The sequence below is a fragment of the Tinamus guttatus genome, unplaced genomic scaffold, assembly GCF_059628265.1.
Source record: "Tinamus guttatus ecotype Peru unplaced genomic scaffold, ASM5962826v1 Tinamus_guttatus_pri_ptg000304l, whole genome shotgun sequence".
NCBI classification, from domain to species: Eukaryota; Metazoa; Chordata; class Aves; order Tinamiformes; family Tinamidae; genus Tinamus; species Tinamus guttatus.
In genome coordinates, this window is record NW_028288838.1 from 164,381 (window position 1) to 184,469 (window position 20,089).

Below are 20,089 nucleotides of genomic sequence, written 5' to 3' on the forward strand. Positions count from 1 at the left end.
TTCTAGGACAGACACAGGAGTCCTCTGAAAATCAGTTTCATTGCCACTGCCATAATATTGCAATGTTCTAGAAAATGAAGACTTAACGATTCCGACAATTTTACAATAGACCAGTTAAAAGTTCAGCAAGCTGGTATAATGCCAACATTAAAAGAAGAATAAAAAATCACAATCTAAAAGAACATAGAACAAATTCAAAAATAAAAACAGGAAAAACAGAATGCCCTCTAACACACAGCTAGGAACTCGTGAACTGAACACTGGAAAGGTACTTCCGTGGACAAAGGAGATACTGCATTTAAAGTGCAATCCTTCACTGTGCCTCTCCCATACTGCAAAGAGAACAGACCTTTCCACATCATCAGTCAGTCCCTGCACTGCATTAAAAACAAAAGAAAAAGACACACAAAAAAATCATTCCTCCTTTCCGCCCCACAGAAAACTCCTGAGAAAGAGTAAGGCTGGATTTGAAACCCACTCAATTGCAACAGGTAAGTCTGATTTTTGTTCTTAACAAGCTTGCTGTCAGAAGTCAAAACTTTTCATTATGGCATCGTGGTCAAACTTGAAGCTCAAGAAAGCTCTTGATGAGAACATAAATTTGTAATGGCCATTGCGTGCCACAGAGTGTCCTTCCCCGTGTTCTAGCAGCGGATCCTCACTGGAGCAACACATCTCATATGCAGCATCTTCTAAATTGAAGGAGAAAAAAAAAAAAAAGGCATGGATCAAATTTTAGGCAGCTCAGCAATAAGTGGATCAATAACGGTACTTAAGTCTATCGCTTTTTTCTGAATCAGTCCTTGTTTCTTTTTGCCCAGAAACATGCTGAAATCAATTTTCCCAAATAAAGAACTGCAAAACCACACAAAGTTGACAAAGATAAAAATAAAAACACACAAAAAAGACTTCTTTAGAAAAATAAAGTTTCATAACTTTTGGCAAGGTCTTGCAAGAGGGAAGAAAAAAAAATTCCTCTAGTGTCTTCAGCCCTAAATGAATGACCCTGGAAAGAAATTCAGAGCAGACTTGCCTGTTTCAAAGTTATCTTGAAGTCTTCTTGGATTAAGCCTTTTTTCACATTTCTAGATAAGAGAATGAACATATATTACACACTTCATAAGAAAATTACCTATTTATTCTCAGGGGTATTGCTGAACTGTCAGCTAAGAGGCATGTTGGTTACGATTGCTTTGACACACCTCCTGATGCAGAAATTATGTCATTTTTAACACAGAACATAAACTCTGCGATGCTCCTTTATCAAACGGACACGCTCCACTTCCACCAAAGTGTCTCAGAAGCATGCAATCTTGTGAGTCGGCCAACCATTTTTAAGATACAAAACCAAATTTTAAGGAGAAATTTTGAGCATTTTCTAAACTTTTTTAAGCCAGAAAGCATTTGCATACTGTGGTGTGGAATCAAAGTGGCACACGCTTATGCCTCTTCTTAAACCTGCCTGCCCTAAAAAGAGAAACTGAAACATCTCCAAGGCAGAATTAAGTGCTAGTCCTAGGTATACCACAACAAAAGTATGACCCCAGGCACCCCATTAAAATTAAGGCCTCCAAATTGCACTAGAAATTTGGGAAAGTGTGTGTTTGAATTGATAAAAGATCAAGAACCACACAAATAAAACACAGAAATAGGTGAACCCTTAGGTGAACCCAAGTCTAAAAGAGCTTGCACAGAAACTGTGGGGTATTAACAGTTCCATTGCTTTCTATAAAGACCCTACAGAGTCCACTTGTCATAAAATACAACCTTTTCTGTGAAGTCAGAGCATTTCTGGGAAGTCAGTCCTCTAGCTCTTCATTCTACTCTCAAACCAAAAAGCAATTTAACTGTTGCTTTCTACAAAAATGATTTCACAACGATGAGAGCTTATCGTTTCTGCATCCTTACACAAAAATGAGAAAGAAGGCAAGAATTACAAGTCAGAATAAGAAGAGTCTAGCTTACAGCCAACAAATAAGAAAAGCTAAGGCCTGGACAAGTAGTTCTCTGCACTTCAGCTTGAGGCTCAGTTGTTGCAAAAAACACAACTGAGTAGAATTGGAGAACTATAAAGAACAATAAAGAAAAAAAATCAGACTAAAAAAAAATCCATGAGTTCTCCCAGTCAACAGAACTTTAGGGGCAAGAGCAGTTACAACAAACAAGAGGTAAGAAAAAAAGAAAGAATGTAGTATGGGAATTTACAAATTGCTGAAAATGGCACATGAGATACTGGCATACAAGTCAAAAATCTAGTCTGTATCTCAAAATTCATGCCAGGGAGGAGGGAAGTAACTAAGTATATGCTTTATAGTACTTGGGTTTTTTTTTTTTAGTTTAAATGTTGATATTAAAACTTGATATTTAAAATAATACATGTCTGACCTATTCGTGTATTATATAATGTATATATTAACTGTCAATGCTGCAAAAAGATTGTCTGACAGGGCTGACAAAATCCTCTGCTAAAATAAGCCTTACTTCCAAATTGGTAACTTAATGAGGTTTAATATGCCTACCTATAGATATACACATTTATAACTTAAGAAATGTCATATGCCTACAATATAACTACTATATATTCTCTTCAAATACACTTTTGACAGATATGTACTCTAGCTATTACTGGAACCTGGTAGAGGAGACAGCTACTGCACGTTTCTTACCAAGGCATGGTTTTGCTTAGCTGGTTGACTGTGGACTCCGTTTGTTCGCTTCTTTTGGCTGGGAGTGTCTGGATGTTGCTTTCTGCCATTGGCCCTCAAGTTCTGACTCTACCATCACATCCAAAAAGAAGAAAAGACAAGAGTTTAAATGGCCGCACTGAACATCACTGCACTGTGGCACTTCCTGCTTATTAACTAAAATAATACCTCCTAATACCTGAAAACATTTAAACGAACAGTATTTTCTGTACACGTGCTGAAGTGCACAGAAACTCAAAAAGCAACATGCACTTGAGTTACAGAAAGTTGTCAGCTTTTACACAGTTTCCTGCACTATTACAGCCACACTGATATGTAATAAATGCAAAGCAGTAACCTCCACTACTTACACTCCAGCAGACACACTAGTGACATGCAAAACGTTTCAGAGAGGTATGTGAAGGACACTCAAAGGATGAGCCAACAGTGAAACAACACAACTACAGCCTGATACCCACCCCCTCAAATGTCAGCACCAAGCAAGTAAGTCCAAAAACTCCCTCCAGGTGGTGTTCTTTTTGTTTTTTTGTTTTGGTTTGGTTTTTCGGGTGGGTGGAGGGGAAGGGGCATGTTTTTGTTTCGCATGCTACGGTGACAAAATTCTTTACTTTCAGGTTGGAATGATGTGTCAAGACATTAATTTTAAACGTCCCAATAACTGGTCCAGATAACATGTTTGTCTAGAAAATGTAACATACCTTTATTTTTAAAACTTCAGATATCTCAGCATGATTACATGGCTTCTGTGGTTGTTTTGGCTTTATCCACTGCTCTCCTGAAGAGCTATCTGTACATGTCTGCTGACCACAGCGAGGCTTGGATCTAGCGCATTAAAAAATGAAAACAAAAACAAAACAAACAAACGAACAAACAAAAAGAACAGAATTTACAACACAAGTTCAAGGCTATTAATAGAAGAACAGAAATATCCTGAAGTTTTCTGCCTCTCCAGAACAATGTGAAAGACAAACTGAAGTCCTGACATCATCAGGATGCTCCCTCAAACCACCCATCCGTAGCGGGCCTGCTGGAGGACACCTGTGCTCCAAGCAGACAGCAGGTTTGCCCCCTTTAGGAGCTGGAATGCATCCGTGATCATTTGCCAACTGACCCGAACTACTGGAACACGGCCTTCCACCCAGGATCCAGGTTTGAAGATGTGCTCCAGACTTTTAGCTCAGCTGAGAGAAGCAAACAGTAGTACTTGCTCCCCTTGACCTTCTCATATTCTTGATAGCCTAGGATCAGTTAGAGTGAGCCCTATTTTCCAATGTCCATTCATTTTAGGTAGGTTCTATCTTTCTACTTCCAAAATCAGTGTCAGTACTCTTTCAGAGAGGCTTATTTCTCTTACAGAGGTACAAAAAGCATTGACCAAAGTTAACTACTCATAGTTTGTTTTTTACATATGTGTAGAACTCAATAAATTATCTCAGTTCTGCCATGACTGAGAATTCATCCCCCACTTGATGTACGCTGATAAGCACATCATTCTCTGAGATACTCCTATAATCTTATTAATTCATCCTATCCCTGAAACAGAAATACTCAGAGAGAAAGAATGATCAGTTTTGCATAACCGAGGTTTGATAGAAAGGCTATATAGATAGAGCTGTTAAACTGACCTGGATCTTACCTCACTTTTTCCATGCTAAGCTTACAGGGAGTGTTCCCAGCAGATGAAAGTCCATTGTCACTATCCGAGGTATCTCCATTCCTTCGAGAAAGCCATTCCCTCAATGGCCTATGACCAAGGAGAAGTTCAACAAGATTCACTTATTAAAACAAACCTGAAGAAATTAACGTCTTCTGAAAGGTACTGCCCTGGAATTTGGCTCATCTTTAACATACCTGATGAAGGGAATGGCCATAAAGAATTTGTTAGGTGCCAAACCTAGCTTGGACTTTGGGGTCATGTCATTCCTGTGGCATGGTAATTTGTCAATGGAAAACCATTCAATATTCTAAAAAACAGAAAAACAACAACACTGCTGTAGTACTAGAAGATCTTAAAAGCACACACCATCAACAATTACTTTAATTAAAAACTGTAACAAAAGACTGAACTAACAGACTAAAACAGAATTTTCCACGTAAGGAAGATAAGCGGACCACCAGTGGACAAGAATCAGAGTTGACGAAGTTGCTAAGACACTACAGTGATAAATTGCCATTTGTAACTAGTATTCGAGACATTCATCACAGTTGCTATTTTGCTATTTTGCACACAGAAAACAATCACCATTACTGCAGTCAAATTCCACAGCAGAGCACCTTCACAATTAAACAAAACAATGCATACCCGAATTTCCCTTCTAGTTTTAGGGTTGAATTTTGTGTTCTTTGGAACTCCTGGAATGATGTAGAGCCGTGCTAACTGATCATTAATTCGCAGCTCAATGTATTCTTCTTTGCAGATATAATCTTTTATATCAAACCCGGTTTCTTCAAATACCTAGAAAGTATACAGATGATATGAGCATGTACATAAAGATTTATTATTTCAAAACTGGATCATTAAACATTTTGAACTGAAAAAAAAAATCCATCTGAGACCTTCAAACATAACTTACCTCTCTAGCAGCACAATCATGAGGAGCCTCTTCTTTATTTACCTTCCCCTTTGGAAACCCCCAACCAGACTTTGCTAAATAACCCTGGACCAAAAGAACCTGGAGAACATAAGGAACACAACTGTTAAACACTCACTATTTTTAACAATTTCCAAGCAAATATTTCCTTTTATCCCCATAAATATATTTGCACTGGAGGAAAGAACCAATCTTTAAGTATTCATAGAATTGCAGAATCCCAGAATGGTTGAGGTTGGCAGGGACCTCTAGAGATCATCTAGTCCAATCCCCCTGCTCCAGCAGGGACACCTAGAGCACAGGGTGGCATCCAGGCGGGTTTGGAAGATCTCCAGAGAAGGAGACTGCGCAATCTCTCTGGGCAGCCTGTTCCAGTGCTCTGTCACCCTCACACAGGAAAGAAGCTCCTCCTCACTCAGAGGTGAAACTTCCTGTGTTTCAACTTGCACCCGTTACCCCTTGTCCTGTCACTGGCTATAACCGAGAAGAGTTTGCATTACCACTACAATTTCTGATTAACCTTTCTGTGTTCTGTGGAGGAAGAAAAAAAAAAAAAAAAAGTAAGAAAAAAGCAAAAGCATACCTGTCTTCCATATTTTACTCAAATCATTCCGGTACCCACTTCAACAGTATCATATTTAAGGTCTCTGTGAATCTCAACTGCCTTTTTTTTTTCCCTTCAAGATGGCAAAAGTGGATTATAAAAAGATCATTTTGCCAGTTCACACTTCAGCTGTCCCTTTAGTTCTTCACCATTATTTTTGTACTTACATTTTCAAGTGTCTCATCAAGAATAATTGCACCATAGGTTGGCACTCCCATTTTATATTCCTTCCACTCATCTAAAACCTTTTGTACATCTTCACCTTGAGGCAGTAAAAAAGGACAGTGATTGAAGAGTACAGCAGGATGTTAAGGATGCTAAATTTATTTATCCAGTTTCCAAACACATGCAGTCTTACAAAGATAGCTCAGCATTTACAATAATCACTGCATCCCCCAGGGTGCTTTCCAGACACATTCATTCTCTAAGAAGTGAAGAGTATTATGCTTCTCAACACGCAGGAAAAAAAAAAAAAAAAAGAACAAGCAACATGTATAACTCTAAAGTTTTGAAGGCGAATCTACAAGTCCTTAAAGAAATCTTATTGAAATGCTAGTAAAAATCATTCTTTGGTATTATATTTAAAAACAAACACTACAGCAGAAATAACATTTCTGGTAAATCAAAGAAAAAGGTGTAATGAACAAGTTATCTACTACATCATTTTTTTTGTGTTGCCTGCAAATACTAGAGCAACTACTTTAGTGCGAAAAATACTGTTATAATTTAAAAGTCTACCTGAAATCACTCAAAAAATGTACACAGTGACCAAAAAAAAAGGTATTGTTAAAATAAATACTGTCAAGAATTATTTTGAATAGTGAAGCCACAGATGATATTATTATGAAAGTTAAAACCAACACACCAGTCCATATCAAAAACGTATAGGAAAAGGTTAAAACAAAACAAAACAAAATGCTAGATGTTGATACAAAATTTACTTGACATGTTTTTCTCCAACAAGGCACAGATCATGTAAGTTCTGCTTTTTTTCATTAAGTGTCAGGCCCAGCAGAAGACAGCCAAGACACATGAGTTCGGTAAAAATACATCCTCTCTCCTACTAACAGGACAGCTTCTGCAAGAATCCTGCAGCAACTGCCAGAACTCCCAACAACTACATACCATTTCCCATCAGGAAATGCATACCACCCTTAGCTATATTCACACTAGGCTTTCCTGTGATTCACACTAGGCTTTAAATAAGATGAGAGCATACCCTTAAGAGTTTCCATACCTCACGTGAAACCCATCCAGTCTAACAACCTGCAGCCATGTGGAGAAGTAAAAAAATATTCCACACTTTTCACACTTCCTAAACTGCAAGAGAAACATCTCATTTGTAGAAGCCACAAAATTCCGAAAACTTACGGAGTGCGTTTCAGAGGCCTGAAAAGTTAAAAATCATGTCTAGCTGGTAACGAGCAGGACAGGAACAGCCATTTCCCTGTTGCAGCACAAGATACAAAGTTTCACTAACAATGTCGTTTGTACTTTATCCAAAGAGCCTGAAAACATTTACAGTAGTAAAAAGGATATCAGCTTTAGCAAAGTCTCTTATCCCACACTGAGGTAATCCTGGTGTGTTTTGCATGTAGAAATCCAAGTAAAACCAATGGGCGAGTTCAATCTGAAAACATACTCTGATTGCATTGTCTCTCTCTTCACTTGGAATGTGCAAAATAAATCGGCTGCCAGGAAAGAAAGAAAAATAAGATTAGGAAATCTTTTGATTTGAATACCTAACAATGAAACTGCAGCAGTAGTTTTCCTAATCTAGGAATGCAGAGCAACAAATCTTCCTGGAGTTCCACACAGCAGAAAGCTTTCCCATGAAAGATACAATTTCTAAAATTAGGAAGGAAAACGGTCTTTTCTCTCCAAAACTTGATTACAAGAAACTAGTGAAAAAGAAGGTGAAGACATTCCATGTAAATGGCCATATTACAAAAATGAAACATTTTTTAAAAATGCCTTGTAAAAAAAACACTTATGTGAATTCAAATGTACTATTTTTAGGCACAAGCTAAAATGCATCCACATATTTTTTCAACTCTACACTACAGTAAAATATTAATTTCCTTAAAATTTGATGTTTATCTAATTATCTTACTCATTACCTCTTTCTGAAGTAGCAAATGGAGAAGCGGTCTACTTTTCAGGTGTATTTTATGTTTCTTGCCTACTAGCTCATATATATATGAGCTTCCCATTTTTATGGCTCTATTACCCCTTAAAGGAACTTTTATATGTAAGGCTGCCGTACCTCAAAAGTACAAAAATATTTTTATATGTATCTAGCTGACGATGCTTTCTTACCCCAGCACTGCAGTTTATCAAAAAGCTGGAGATGCAGTATGCAGAAGCAGTACCAGAGAAGAACAAAAGCATGCCAGCATTAGGATTAAGAGTAATATGAATAAAACCAGTTAAGAATGTTACTTATGAATCAAAAAGATAATTTTCAAGTCACTTGTGGTACCTGAATCCCAAAAGAGGGAACAAATTGCTAACAGGAAGTACCTTCGCTTTGTACTTCCTGAAGTCAAATGATGAGGCAACGGTAAGAAAATAAGAAATAGAGAGCAAGTCATCTTATTGGAGACCCTACCTAAGAATGTAATTTAGCTTTCCTACCGATTAAGTTTATATATCTCAAAATTAAGTAGCTGCGAGCCACTATAAACAATAAAAAATTACAGATTTAGCACAATTAATTAGAATTATTTGCAGGCACTAAACTTAGACACTAAACTAGCTCTAGCTGCCCTGCCCGGAACAGCAGAATTACTACTTAGACTAATCGTCAAAATGAGGCAGTACAGCTGCAGATGATCTGAGGACCTAAACCCAAACCCCTTTGACTAGCTGGCCTCTCTGTAAGGATCGAAGTGATTTGACTCAAAAGAAAATCTGCATGCATTTTAATTCAGCAGTGTGTTACATTGACTACTTCTGCAACCACACACAGTGATCTTTCTGTCAACACGTAGGACAACAGCAAAAATACAGGCACAGGTATTTAGGAGGATGGCATTTCTTAGTATAAACGGGCTCTGCATTTAATAAACACTTTTCTACAGAAAATATGTGTTGTGCCTCAGGGGAAATGAAACTATTCCTGCACAAAGACAGCACAAATCTGAAAGGTACTCTGACAGCCTTGAGATACACAACGACACACAATGTGTTTTAACAAAGTTTCTTGGATTTCAAGTAACATGTATATATTCTTTATATATATTACATATTCACAAACATGCACAAGCTATGCTAAGCCATTGCACAAGCTTGACTTGACAGATTTTCTTCCTTTTTAGCTTTCTTTTATTATAAAGAAATACATTTCTTTACAGAAATACAGAATATTTTTGCCATTATTTAGTCTTTTAGTTGACACACTAGTATAGCCCACATAGTAACAGCAGAAATTTTCTAAGGGTCCTGTAACCTTTCATAGGTTTTATTATACTGAAGTCACCATAATCATTTAAGTATTGAAGGCTTATTGTCAGCAGGATTAACATCAAAAATCAATGTGTCAGAAATGACATTAAAACTAATGTAAGCTCAACAATTAAGAACGAAAACTTGCAGCTCATACAGAGACTGAAGAATGTAGAAGTAACAGATCTTCTGATACTCCGTTTACCGTCAAGCACCCCAAGTGCACCACCACTGATCTTCTACTTCCTCAGTTACTCATCTGCCTTGAGCCAAGGCCTATAAGGTCCTCTCACTTCTCCACTTTCTCTCCAAAGCAAAGACCAGATCCTCTGCTCCTTTCAGCTGCTCTCTCCATGACCAAAGCTGGGTAATATATCTGAAATAGGGCAGAACTGTCAGCACCAAGGAAAGCCAACCCCTAACCTACCACCTTGTGTGTTTTTTTTTTTAAACCCCCAGCAATAGCTCATGCAATCACAAGACAAAACAACATTTTAAAGATTTTAAAGGTTCACTATGACAGCTGCTTAAATGGAACACAATTATGCGGACAGAGGGACCAATCCCGATTGCTCGTGAGCCCTTAAAGTAGCTCATTTGTTGAGATCCAGATTGCTCGTGTGCCCTTAAGGTAGCATTGACAGGTGGCTATTTCAGTGCCAACACTATTGGTATTGCCCCTCCTAATTCTCTCCGGAATGATCTTAATTCGTTCTTCAGAGGGCAGACACCTAAAAGAAAAGCCCAATCTCTGGGGAGGGTGGGTGGTAGGGAAAGTCTCTTCAGGGTGCCCAGAAGAGATACAATAGAAACATGAACGTATTTCAGCAGCCATGAGCTTACTGAGCTAAAATTGATACTTGTATAGTGCGAACTCCAACTCTGCCATTACATATAAAACAGAACAGTAACGTGCTGACCAAGTCTAGTTTTCTGTGGTGTTCTCAATTTTAGGCACTCTCATTCATCTGAAAACAACAACTCCAGGGAAGTGGACTATCCTTCATCACTAGCTGCCATTTGCACATAATCACTTCAGGAAGGTCCTTTCAACACAGGAGGACAAACAGAACATTTTCTGTGATATAATGCATCCAGTTTTGCACATCAAATTCTGGGGATAACACGGATGAATCTCAACGTCCAAAATATGGCAGTAGTGATAATCAGAGATTGAAATCATGAAGGAATAAAAAAAGACAAAAGCTGGTCGCTCTTCTGAAACAGAAGAGAGCAGCTGTGGAGTGATGGCTCTTCCCTTGTTACGAGAAACCCCAGAAGAGAATGCACCCAGGGACAAATTTTCACGGTTGTTGCTGGAAAATACAGACAAAACAGCAGATGTTCCTGGGACATCATGAGAGAATAGGGACAAAACAGCAAAGACCAGTTCAAGACAAAGATAAGGACCACCATGTTTTCAAGTATATGTTTGAAACTGGGCAGTAGGACCAAAACAGGGCCTCTGAGCCAGAATGGGGTCACATATGGAAGTGAGTTCCGGGTCGTCACCAAGTGGACACGGCAAGACAACCACCAGGGGGTCTCAAAAGACCACCAGAGACCACCAAAGGGACAGAGGGTGCACGCAGGTGGGGTATATTGCAATTAGGGTAAAGGTTAAAATTAGGATCCTATGCTTTAGGTGACCCTGCATATGCAGGGGGGTTGGACTATATGATCTCTAGAGGTCCCTTCCAACCCTAAGCATTCTATGATTCTATGATTCTATGTGTTAGAATTCCAACAAAGGGTTAAAATCAGGCCTGTATTGCTGGATAACTGTGGTGTCAAAACCTGGAATGGTAATAGATTTCCCGGTCTGGATCTCATATTCGGTGATTGGTTAATTGAGACATCTTAAAATTCAGAGCAGCATCGGTATTCTCCTGTTGGTAGCTCATGCCTGAGCTTTGCATTTGGTGACTGTTATAAGAAAAAGACAGGGGGCAGGCCCATAATGTATCAACAGAATGGGTAATATTTGTTCCCCAGAAGGAGGGGAGGAAGGGATCTTGAAAATATCTCCTCTGGGATACATTTTAAAACACTGGGAAGTAACAGGGGGAGATCCCCTTACTTGGAAACAACTTGCGGAGTATTGTGATCATTGGTGGCCAATATACACTCTGGAAGATCAAGAAAAGAGGTCAAAGAATGGAAATATAAGAGTTAACATAATTTTGTAACATGCTGCTTTTCAGGAGGGAGGAAAGGTGGATAAGTGGAATAAAATCCCATATGTAGATTTGTTGGTTTTTTTTCTCTGAGAAATGATAATGAAACAAGAAAAAAATGTAAATTGCTGATACCTGATTTGAAGCCGATTTGAATGTGTTAATGATAATGCAGAACAAAAAGAAGGTGTCTCAGCTTTGCTTGGCTTGCAGTACTGAGAAAAATGTTTGAAAGACTTTGTAAGTGGGTGATGGTCAGAGGATGCGCAACTGATGGTCTGGGGATGTGTAACTGTCTGTCTGTTGGGAAACGGCTGATTCATAAAAGAAGTAAGGGATGGAATCCAGCTACAGGCAAAGGGGGGGTTGATGCTGAAGGAAGTGAAGGATGGAGTTTGCAGGCAGGACCCAAGCACAGCAGAACACTGTGAGCAACAGTGGGAGCAAAGGGAATGCCTGCATCAGATTTAAGGAATTGTAAGGAGTAAATACTTCAGAAAGTGGATGGTATGCTGGAAATGTCACTATCTCAGTTAATAGGGACTGCTTATGAGGTATACAATAACAGAAGAAGAAGAGAACAAGCATAACACTGCAATCTTGGCAGCTGCATTTGCTCAAGCACAAATGCCCCCTCAGGAAGAAGTTTTCTGAGAGGAAGAGCTGTGGCGGGGGGGGGGGGGGGGGGCAGTTAACAGAAGCAATCAAGGAATGGGAAGAGGACTGGAAGAGCAGCCTCTCCTTTTAAAGGACTCCTCCTCACAGCGGTTCAGTGCGCACTCTGCAGGAAAAAGGGACACTGGAAAAACAAATGTCCACAAGCAGAAAAGTTGGACTCTGTTCTAAAAAAGCGGTCAAATTGATGGCATTAGACAAACATTACTTACAGGGACTGGGGGATTCAACCCTCTGGTTACATTAAGACTAGGGTATGAAGAAATAGAATTTTTGGTCAATACAGGAGCTACCTATTCTGTACTTAATACTTGCAAAGGAAATTTTAGCTCTTATACTGTAAGCATTGTTGGTGCCACAGGGAACAAGGAAATACGGCCTTCTTTAAAACCTCTAAAATTCAAGTTGGGGAAAACAACGGATAACTCACCAATTTCTATACATGCCCAACTGTCCTAAGCCTTTGACTGGTAGGGACTTATTAAGCAAATTAGAGGCAAATATAATCTTCAAAGACAGTGATGTGCGGTTATTGATACCTGAATCAAAAGTCGTGGAAGCGAGTGCTTTTGTGTTCGAGGACAAGCAGGAGGAAAAGATCCTGATCGAAGTAGAGGATGCAGTGACCCCCCTGGTATGGGCAGAAGAAATTCCCGGTCGGTCCAAGCTGGTGGACCCGGTCAAGGTTACACTAAAATCAGGGACTAGGCTGGTAAGACTAAGGCAATATCCCCTCAAACTAGAAACAAGGAAGGGCTTAGAAAGTACAGTAAGTTTCTAAAGTATGGGTTTTTAACTTAATGGGCAGTACAGAATAGTTCAAGATTTAAGGGCAATAAATCAAATTGTACAAGATATCCACCTAGTAGTGGTTAACCCGTATACCTTACACCAAATTTAAAGGAGAACCATGGATGGTTCACTGTGCTCAATCTAAAGGATGCCTTCTTCTGCATACCCCTTGACAGAAACAGTCAGGCAATATTTGCTTTCGAATGGGAGAACCTCAACACCTGATGTAACATGCTACTCACTTGGACAGTGCTGCCTCAAGGGTTTAAGAACAGCCCAACAATATTTGGCAATCAACTGGCAAAGGAGCTGGAGTTATGGAAAAAGGAAAACCCAGAAGGAACAATATTGCAGTATGCAGATGATATTTTGTTAGCAACTGAAACTCAGCAAGAATGTCTACAAACAACTGTTAAATTTCTTGGGACAAGGAGAATATCACACATTGAGAAGTAAAGCTCAGATAGAAAAGGAGACTGTGATTTACTTAGGTCTCCAGATTTCACAAGGACAAAGACTGGGAAACAGCAGAAAAGAGGCAATCTGCCAAACTCCAGAACGAAGAACTGCACGAGAGTTGGGGACATTTCTGTGAATGGTCGGCTGGTGTTTAGTGTGGATTGTTAACTATGGATTGACGGTAAGGCCCCTTTATTAAGCCTTAAAGGAGTCAAAAGAGAACCACCTATTGTGGACCCCTGAATGCCAAGCAGCCTTTAAAAACTTGAAAAGGGCCCTCATGTCCACACCAGCACTTGGATCACCTGATTTATCATAGCCCTTTAAGTTGTTTGTACACGAATGGCAACACCTGGCCATGGGAATGCTAACTCAGAAACTGGGGGCATGGAGGAGGGCTGTGGCTGTGGAGGAGGGCTTCTCCAAACAGCTGGACAATGTGAGTAAAGGATGGCCAGGATGTTTGCGGGCAGTAGTTGCAACCATCCTTTTGATTCAGAAAGCTGGAAAGCTGGCGATTGGACAGAGGATTACAGTCTATGTGCCATATATGGTAATATCTGTTCTGGAACAAAAAGGAGGACATTGGTTGTCTCCCAGCCATATGCTGAAATATTAGGTTGTCCTATTAGAGCAGGATGATGTGGAGCTTAAAACCATCATAGCAATTAACCCAGCACTGTTTTTGAATTCCAAATTAGGGGACTCTGAACCTCTATACATGATTGCCTGCAGACTATTGAACATGTGTATTCAAGTAGACTGGATCGAAGGGATGAGCCATTAACAAATCCTGATTTGGAGTTGTTCACAGATGGCAGCAGTCTTGTACGAGGTGGAAGACAGATTGCTGGATACGCAGTAGTTACCACTACCCAAGTGTTAAAAGCAGTGTCCCTTCCTGCCAATACATCCGCACAAAAGGCAGAATTGGTGGTATTGAGCCAGACTCCCAGAATAGCCAAAGACCAAAGGTAAACATATGGACTGATTCCAAATATATGTTCACAGTGGTCCACACTCACGGAGCCATCTGGAAAGAGAGAGGGCTGTTATCTTCTCAGGGATCACCTATCAAGTATAAGGAAGAAATCCTTCAGCTTTTACAGGGCATAAGATGACTGAGAGAGGTGGCCATAATGCATTGTAAAGCACAACAATTTGGTCAGACAGCCGTATACGTGGGAAACAGGTTGGCTGATAAAGCTGCAAAGGAGGCTGCTGAACAAGGCATCCTGGCTCTAGCACCGGTAAAAAGGATTGAGCTCCCAGAGGTAAGGCCTAAGTATAGTGAGGCAGATAAGAAATTAGCAGCTACACGAAATGCAACATTGACTAATGAAGGATGGTTAGTGACCCCAACGAAACAAATTGTTGTCCTTCAGCCAATAATGACCAAGGTCGTGGAAAGGAAACACAAAGAAAAGTTGGGAAAGTGAGGCTATGATTTCTAATTTAGTAAATTCAGTTATCAGTGTGGTATCGACAGGAATTGTAAAATCTGTTACTGCAAAGCGCCCTCTACGCCTCAGAAATAACCCAATGAATAGAAAGGGGCTTCCCCCAGGAATTATTAAACAGGTTAATTTCCCTGGGGACTACTGGCAGATCGATTTCTGAGTGCTACTGAGACAATGTGGCTACAGGTATCTCCTGGTGATGATCGACACCTTTTCAGGATGGCCAGAAGCCTTTCCCTGTCACATCAACAAGGCATGAGAGGTAATCAAGGTGTTCTTGAAAGAAATCATACCCAGGTGTGGTGTTCCAATAGAGATATCCTCTGATCGACGTCCTCATTTTGTGGCTGATATAGTAAAACAACTTGAGAAGATTCTCGGGAATCTACATACTCCTGGGAGACTTCAGTCAAGTGGGAAGGTGGAGAGGATGATCAAACTCTTAAACTACAAATTAGTAAAATATGTCAGGAAAGTTCATTGAAATGGCCTTTATCATTAGCCCTCTTGAGAATCAGGATCCAACCTTACGCAAGAAATAAAATCAGTCCATATGAATGGACTTCCATATGCCTTATCAAGCACCAGCACTCCCTGGAGAGTTGTATTTAATCTCTTTAGGAAAGACTTTGACAACTCTTCGGTGGCACGTTGTCCTGACGGGACCCCTTCCTCTCGATACTTCAGCTCATCCTTATCAACCAGGAGATTTCATCTGTGTGAAAGCCTGGAGCTCAAAACAACTGAAGAAAAAGTGGAAAGGACCTTTCCAAGTACTCTTGACAGCCCACAGTGCAGTAAAGGTAGAGAGTATTGAACCGTGGTTCATTACACAAAGATGAAAGCAGCCGCAGGATACCAGTGCGAATGTACTGAGGACCTCTTGCATATGATACTGTGGAGGATTAAAAAACGAAAATCTATGGAAACTATGAGATCTCCAGAAAAGGAAACTGCCATATTGTTAGGTTTAATAATACTGGCTATATTATGGGGGGAGGGGAGCGGACAGAATTGGATTGAAGTGATTATTAAATTTAAATCCAATCGTACAACAACATTATGGAAAAATGTGAGCAGCGAGAACCATGCACAAAGTGGGTTTGAGGTAGGGTGGTCAGAGGAATGAGAGCTGGAATACTGTTGCCATACAGGATGGGGGAATCTTTCCTTTAATTTAGATGGAGGAATAGATAATAAGTATCATTCTCATTTAGAAATGTACATTAGAGGGATAAAAGGATTACGATGTATGGCCCAGCATCAATCTCCAAAGGAGTGTTGCATCTCTATCAAGGTGAGGCACCCAAGAATTGAAGCTACTTGCACAAAATACATATGTTGGATTCAGAATGATACAGGAGATCCCCTGCATTATGCTCATTACACATATCTCTCTGACCATCTTCAAAGGGCTTCTTCTCCCACACATAGACAAAAGAGAGGAGCAGAAACAGCAGAAACAATAAATTGGGAGAATAATATGGTAATTAGCATAGTGAAAGGATCTGGAAGCATGAACAGGCTTTCAAGTGTTACAGCCTGCCTCCCTATACCTCACTCGGCAGCAGATCCCCTGCCTTGCAGCATAATACCGATCAGTATGACAGATCTCCTAAAATTGGATAACATAACAGAAGCCATAAGAAGAGCAAATGCAACCTAGATAAAGAGAAGAAACGTAGGCAGAGAGGAAGTGATGTATTGCAGGATTCAACGCTATGGAGGGAAGGAGATAACAGAACTGTTTTGGGGCATCAACGCCCCAAAATCAAGAGGCTCAAGAGGCTAGAAGCTCCTTTCCTTGAGCGGGTGGCTGAACACGCAGGAAAACAGGAAGTTTTCTAACCTTGGAGCAGAGCTTCTAACCTTGTGTGTCACACATAACCATACTGCTCGTAGCGTGTCACAATTACCAGAATGCAATTTTTGAGGAATGGCCCCAAAGCTTGGGCAAAGAGATTACAATGAAATTGGAAATATATCTCCCCGGTTAATTGGTGTTTTAGATGGGGAGATACACATAGATACAATTATATCAAGTCAGGATGGAATCGCACTACAGAGATCACTCGATCACCCTATCTGTGTGAAAATGAGAGTCTGCCTTTTGCTATTAGACAGTCTTTTAAAGTACAACACATTTGTAAGAATGAAATTCAAGTATGCAAAAAATTCAGCATTCCTGCACCTGGATGCAGTGTGTGGGTCCCTGGAGATGGGCTATGGACCACATGACTGTCATATACTAAATGTAAGTATCCCAGTAACTTTGGGATTGCTTACATTATGCCCAACTTGGAAGAGAACACCTACTAAGCCCAAACATTGGGGAGAAATTAGAAGAGCCCCTGAAAAATGAAGAAGATGATTGGCAAGTACCCAGTACTTCTGTTAAAATTGGCTGGGGTCTACAAGTCTTTTAATATCTGGGGTTATGGCTTTGGAAAACAGACTTCTGCTTGAAAATCTTACATGGCAGGTTGAAACATTAGCAAAAGCAACAAAGAAAGGGTCTTCACAACTTAACAAGCAGATCCAGGTGAATACAAGGATGACACTTCAGAACTGCCTCACTCTAGACCTTTTAGTAGCTAAAGAACATGGAGTCTGTGGGTATCTGAAGTTAAATTCAGATCACTGTTGTATTCATATTCCTAATGTCACTGAGGACCTTAGTAAGCAAACAGATCAGATTCAAAAGGTGTCTCGACAGGCCCAAGATCTTAGAAAGGATATGGAAACCACATAGTTAAACAAACTTTTACGAAAAATAGGAGAGATTTCTCTCAATGTATGGTTGTCATCTTTGCTACAGACTACTTTGATTTTAAAAATTCTTATAACTTGTGTAATAGTTCAGTGTTGTCCATCAGTTATGGTGTGCTGCTCTCACCAGTGTCGCAGGAGGAACCAAAGGTATTGCCGGAATTATGCAGTCTAAGTGAGACTCCCAAATACACCTTACTTTGGAAGTCTCAAAGGGGACAACTGCTATGAGAAACTTCAGAAGAGAATGCACCCAGGGACAAATTTTCACGGTTGTTGTCTGAAAGTACAGACAAAACGGCAGATGTTCCTGGGACATCATGAGAGAATAGGGACAAAACAGCAAAGACCAGTACAAGACAAAGATAAGGACCACCATATTTTCAAAGAACTGTCTGGAACTGGGCAGTAGGACCAAATCAGGGCCTCCGAGCCAGAACGGGGCCACATACAGAAGTAAGTACCAGGTCATCATCAAGTGGACACAGCAAGACAGCCACCAGGGGGTCTTAAAAGACCACCAGAGACCACCAAAGGGACAGAGGGCACACAGATGGGGTATATTGCAATTAGTTCCGGGAAATAGAATGAATATCTATGATCACTCCTAGTGCTTAATGCATATGTAGATAATAAGAGATATAAAAGTTTTGGCAAACACACCTTAGGGGCGCACGATGGGCGGAGCTATCCCCCGTGCGGCAGCACTGCAATAAAGTGAATGCCTGCTTCTTAATATTACATTGGTGTTACGAGGTTTATTCCCGGTCTTCGGTGACACCCTGACCCCTCTTTTCCCCTCTCACCAAGGCACTCTTCCCTACCAGAAGTCGATCAGCAGACAGAAATACCCAGCGCCCCCGCCCCCACTAGGCTGCTATTCGCATGTTCCGCGTCCCGGGGCGGCTCTCGGCGGGCCCAAGCGCGGTCCCGCGCACCAGGCCCGGGCTCCCCCGCGGCAGCAGCGCGGAGCCTAGCGCCCCCGCGCGACGCCATGTCCACCCCGAGCAGCCCGTGCCGCCGCAAAGCGGCCAGGCCCAATGGCCAGGCCCAACGGCCTAACGGCCAGGCCCAACGGCCGCAGTCTGGGGGGCGGGGCGTAACGCGCCCCCTCCCCCGCGAGGGCGGCGCGGCCAGGCCCAGGGGGCGCGCGGCGCCGCGGGCGCTACCTGCACAGGTCGTCCAGGACGCTGCTGGGGATGTCGGCCCGTTTTGTCTCCATGGGGAATCGCGGCTCATCCCGGCGCGGCGCGGCCGCTACACGGCGCGGCGGCGGCGACGGAAGCGGGGCCAGGCGGTGCGGCCAGAGCGACAGGCCGCTGCGCCAATCCGTGCGCGCGTCCGCCGGCGGAGGGCGGGCGCCGCGCGGGCCCAGAAGCAGAGCCAATCAGCTGGGCGGATGTTGGGGCAAGGAGCCAATCGGGCAGCGCAAGCGGGAACGAGTGGTCGCGCCCGGGCGGGCACGGAGCAGGGCCTGCCGCCGCGTGGGGCGGCCGCGCTCTCGTCAGCGCCGCGTGGGGCGGCCGCGGAGCCCCGTCTTGCCCTCGCTCTGCTGCTGCCCCGGCCCTTCCAGCAGGCCGTGTGCCACCAGCCACTGTAATCCCCGGTTGTGTTTTCAGTCTTTTCAGAAGACGAAGACACACACACACGCAGCCAGAAAGGACATCTTTCCAAAGTGAAGGGAAATGAGGATCGATGCAACTGCCCCGAGTATAACTAACTGAAGGGTATTCAGCCAGGTCTCGGAGGAGCAGCATCATTAAGCACACTCCTACTGGAAAAAGCAGATAAATAAAACAAGATGCAGACTATCAAAGATAGGTGATTTGCCTTATTTTTACAGTGATTTGCCGTACCATTCTTGCTAATTGATAAAGTCAGTACCTCAACGAGCAGAGGTACAAACCCAGTTACACACTGTAAACATCATTCTGTTGGAGTCCATTTTTTTCCCATTTTTCTTCTCTTGTATGCCCATTTTCCACTTTTCAATGACTTGTCATTGCTAGGGACAGATACAACACAGAGCAGGTATTAAATGTACTTTGAGCTTTTTCTACAAAAAATGTTGCACTTTAAAAGTGCTGACATGAAAAAAAATTGAAATTCCAAACTTGTTTCCCCAGTGGCAGCAGGGATCAGGGAAAAGCAGCTCTTCCAGGTAATGGTTTTTCTTGCTCTACTACCTCATTTTGCCATCTGTCTCTCTCCTTTTTTTTTTTTTTTTTTGGTGCATACATGATACTAAAAGCACCCCACAACTCTTAGAGAGAAAAAATATTTTAGAAAACATTTTGATAGCATTCCCTTCATCTATATCACTATTAGCCCATTCATGGTTTCAGCAAAAAAATAATAATAAAAAAAGAAAAACAAGACTTGGCAGTTAACTTATGTAACATCAGGCACA

The 20,089-nt window shown here is 41.4% G+C and overlaps 1 protein-coding gene across 1 annotated transcript; it reads right to left on the reverse strand.

Annotated features, from left to right (window-relative positions):
- Positions 1–211: 211 nt before the first annotated feature.
- Positions 212–18,962, reverse strand: DCP2 (decapping mRNA 2). The gene is made up of 11 exons (XM_088528155.1): positions 18,849–18,962; positions 7,440–7,591; positions 6,068–6,195; positions 5,279–5,377; positions 5,008–5,160; positions 4,557–4,669; positions 4,342–4,449; positions 3,404–3,527; positions 2,667–2,774; positions 1,034–1,085; positions 212–692 (listed from the first exon to the last, which is right to left on the reverse strand). The coding sequence occupies exons 1-11, from the start codon at positions 18,899–18,901 to the stop codon at positions 526–528; spliced, it is 1,257 nt and encodes a 418-aa protein (XP_088384281.1). The 5' UTR covers positions 18,902–18,962; the 3' UTR covers positions 212–525.
- Between the last annotated feature and the right edge of the window lie 1,127 nt (positions 18,963–20,089).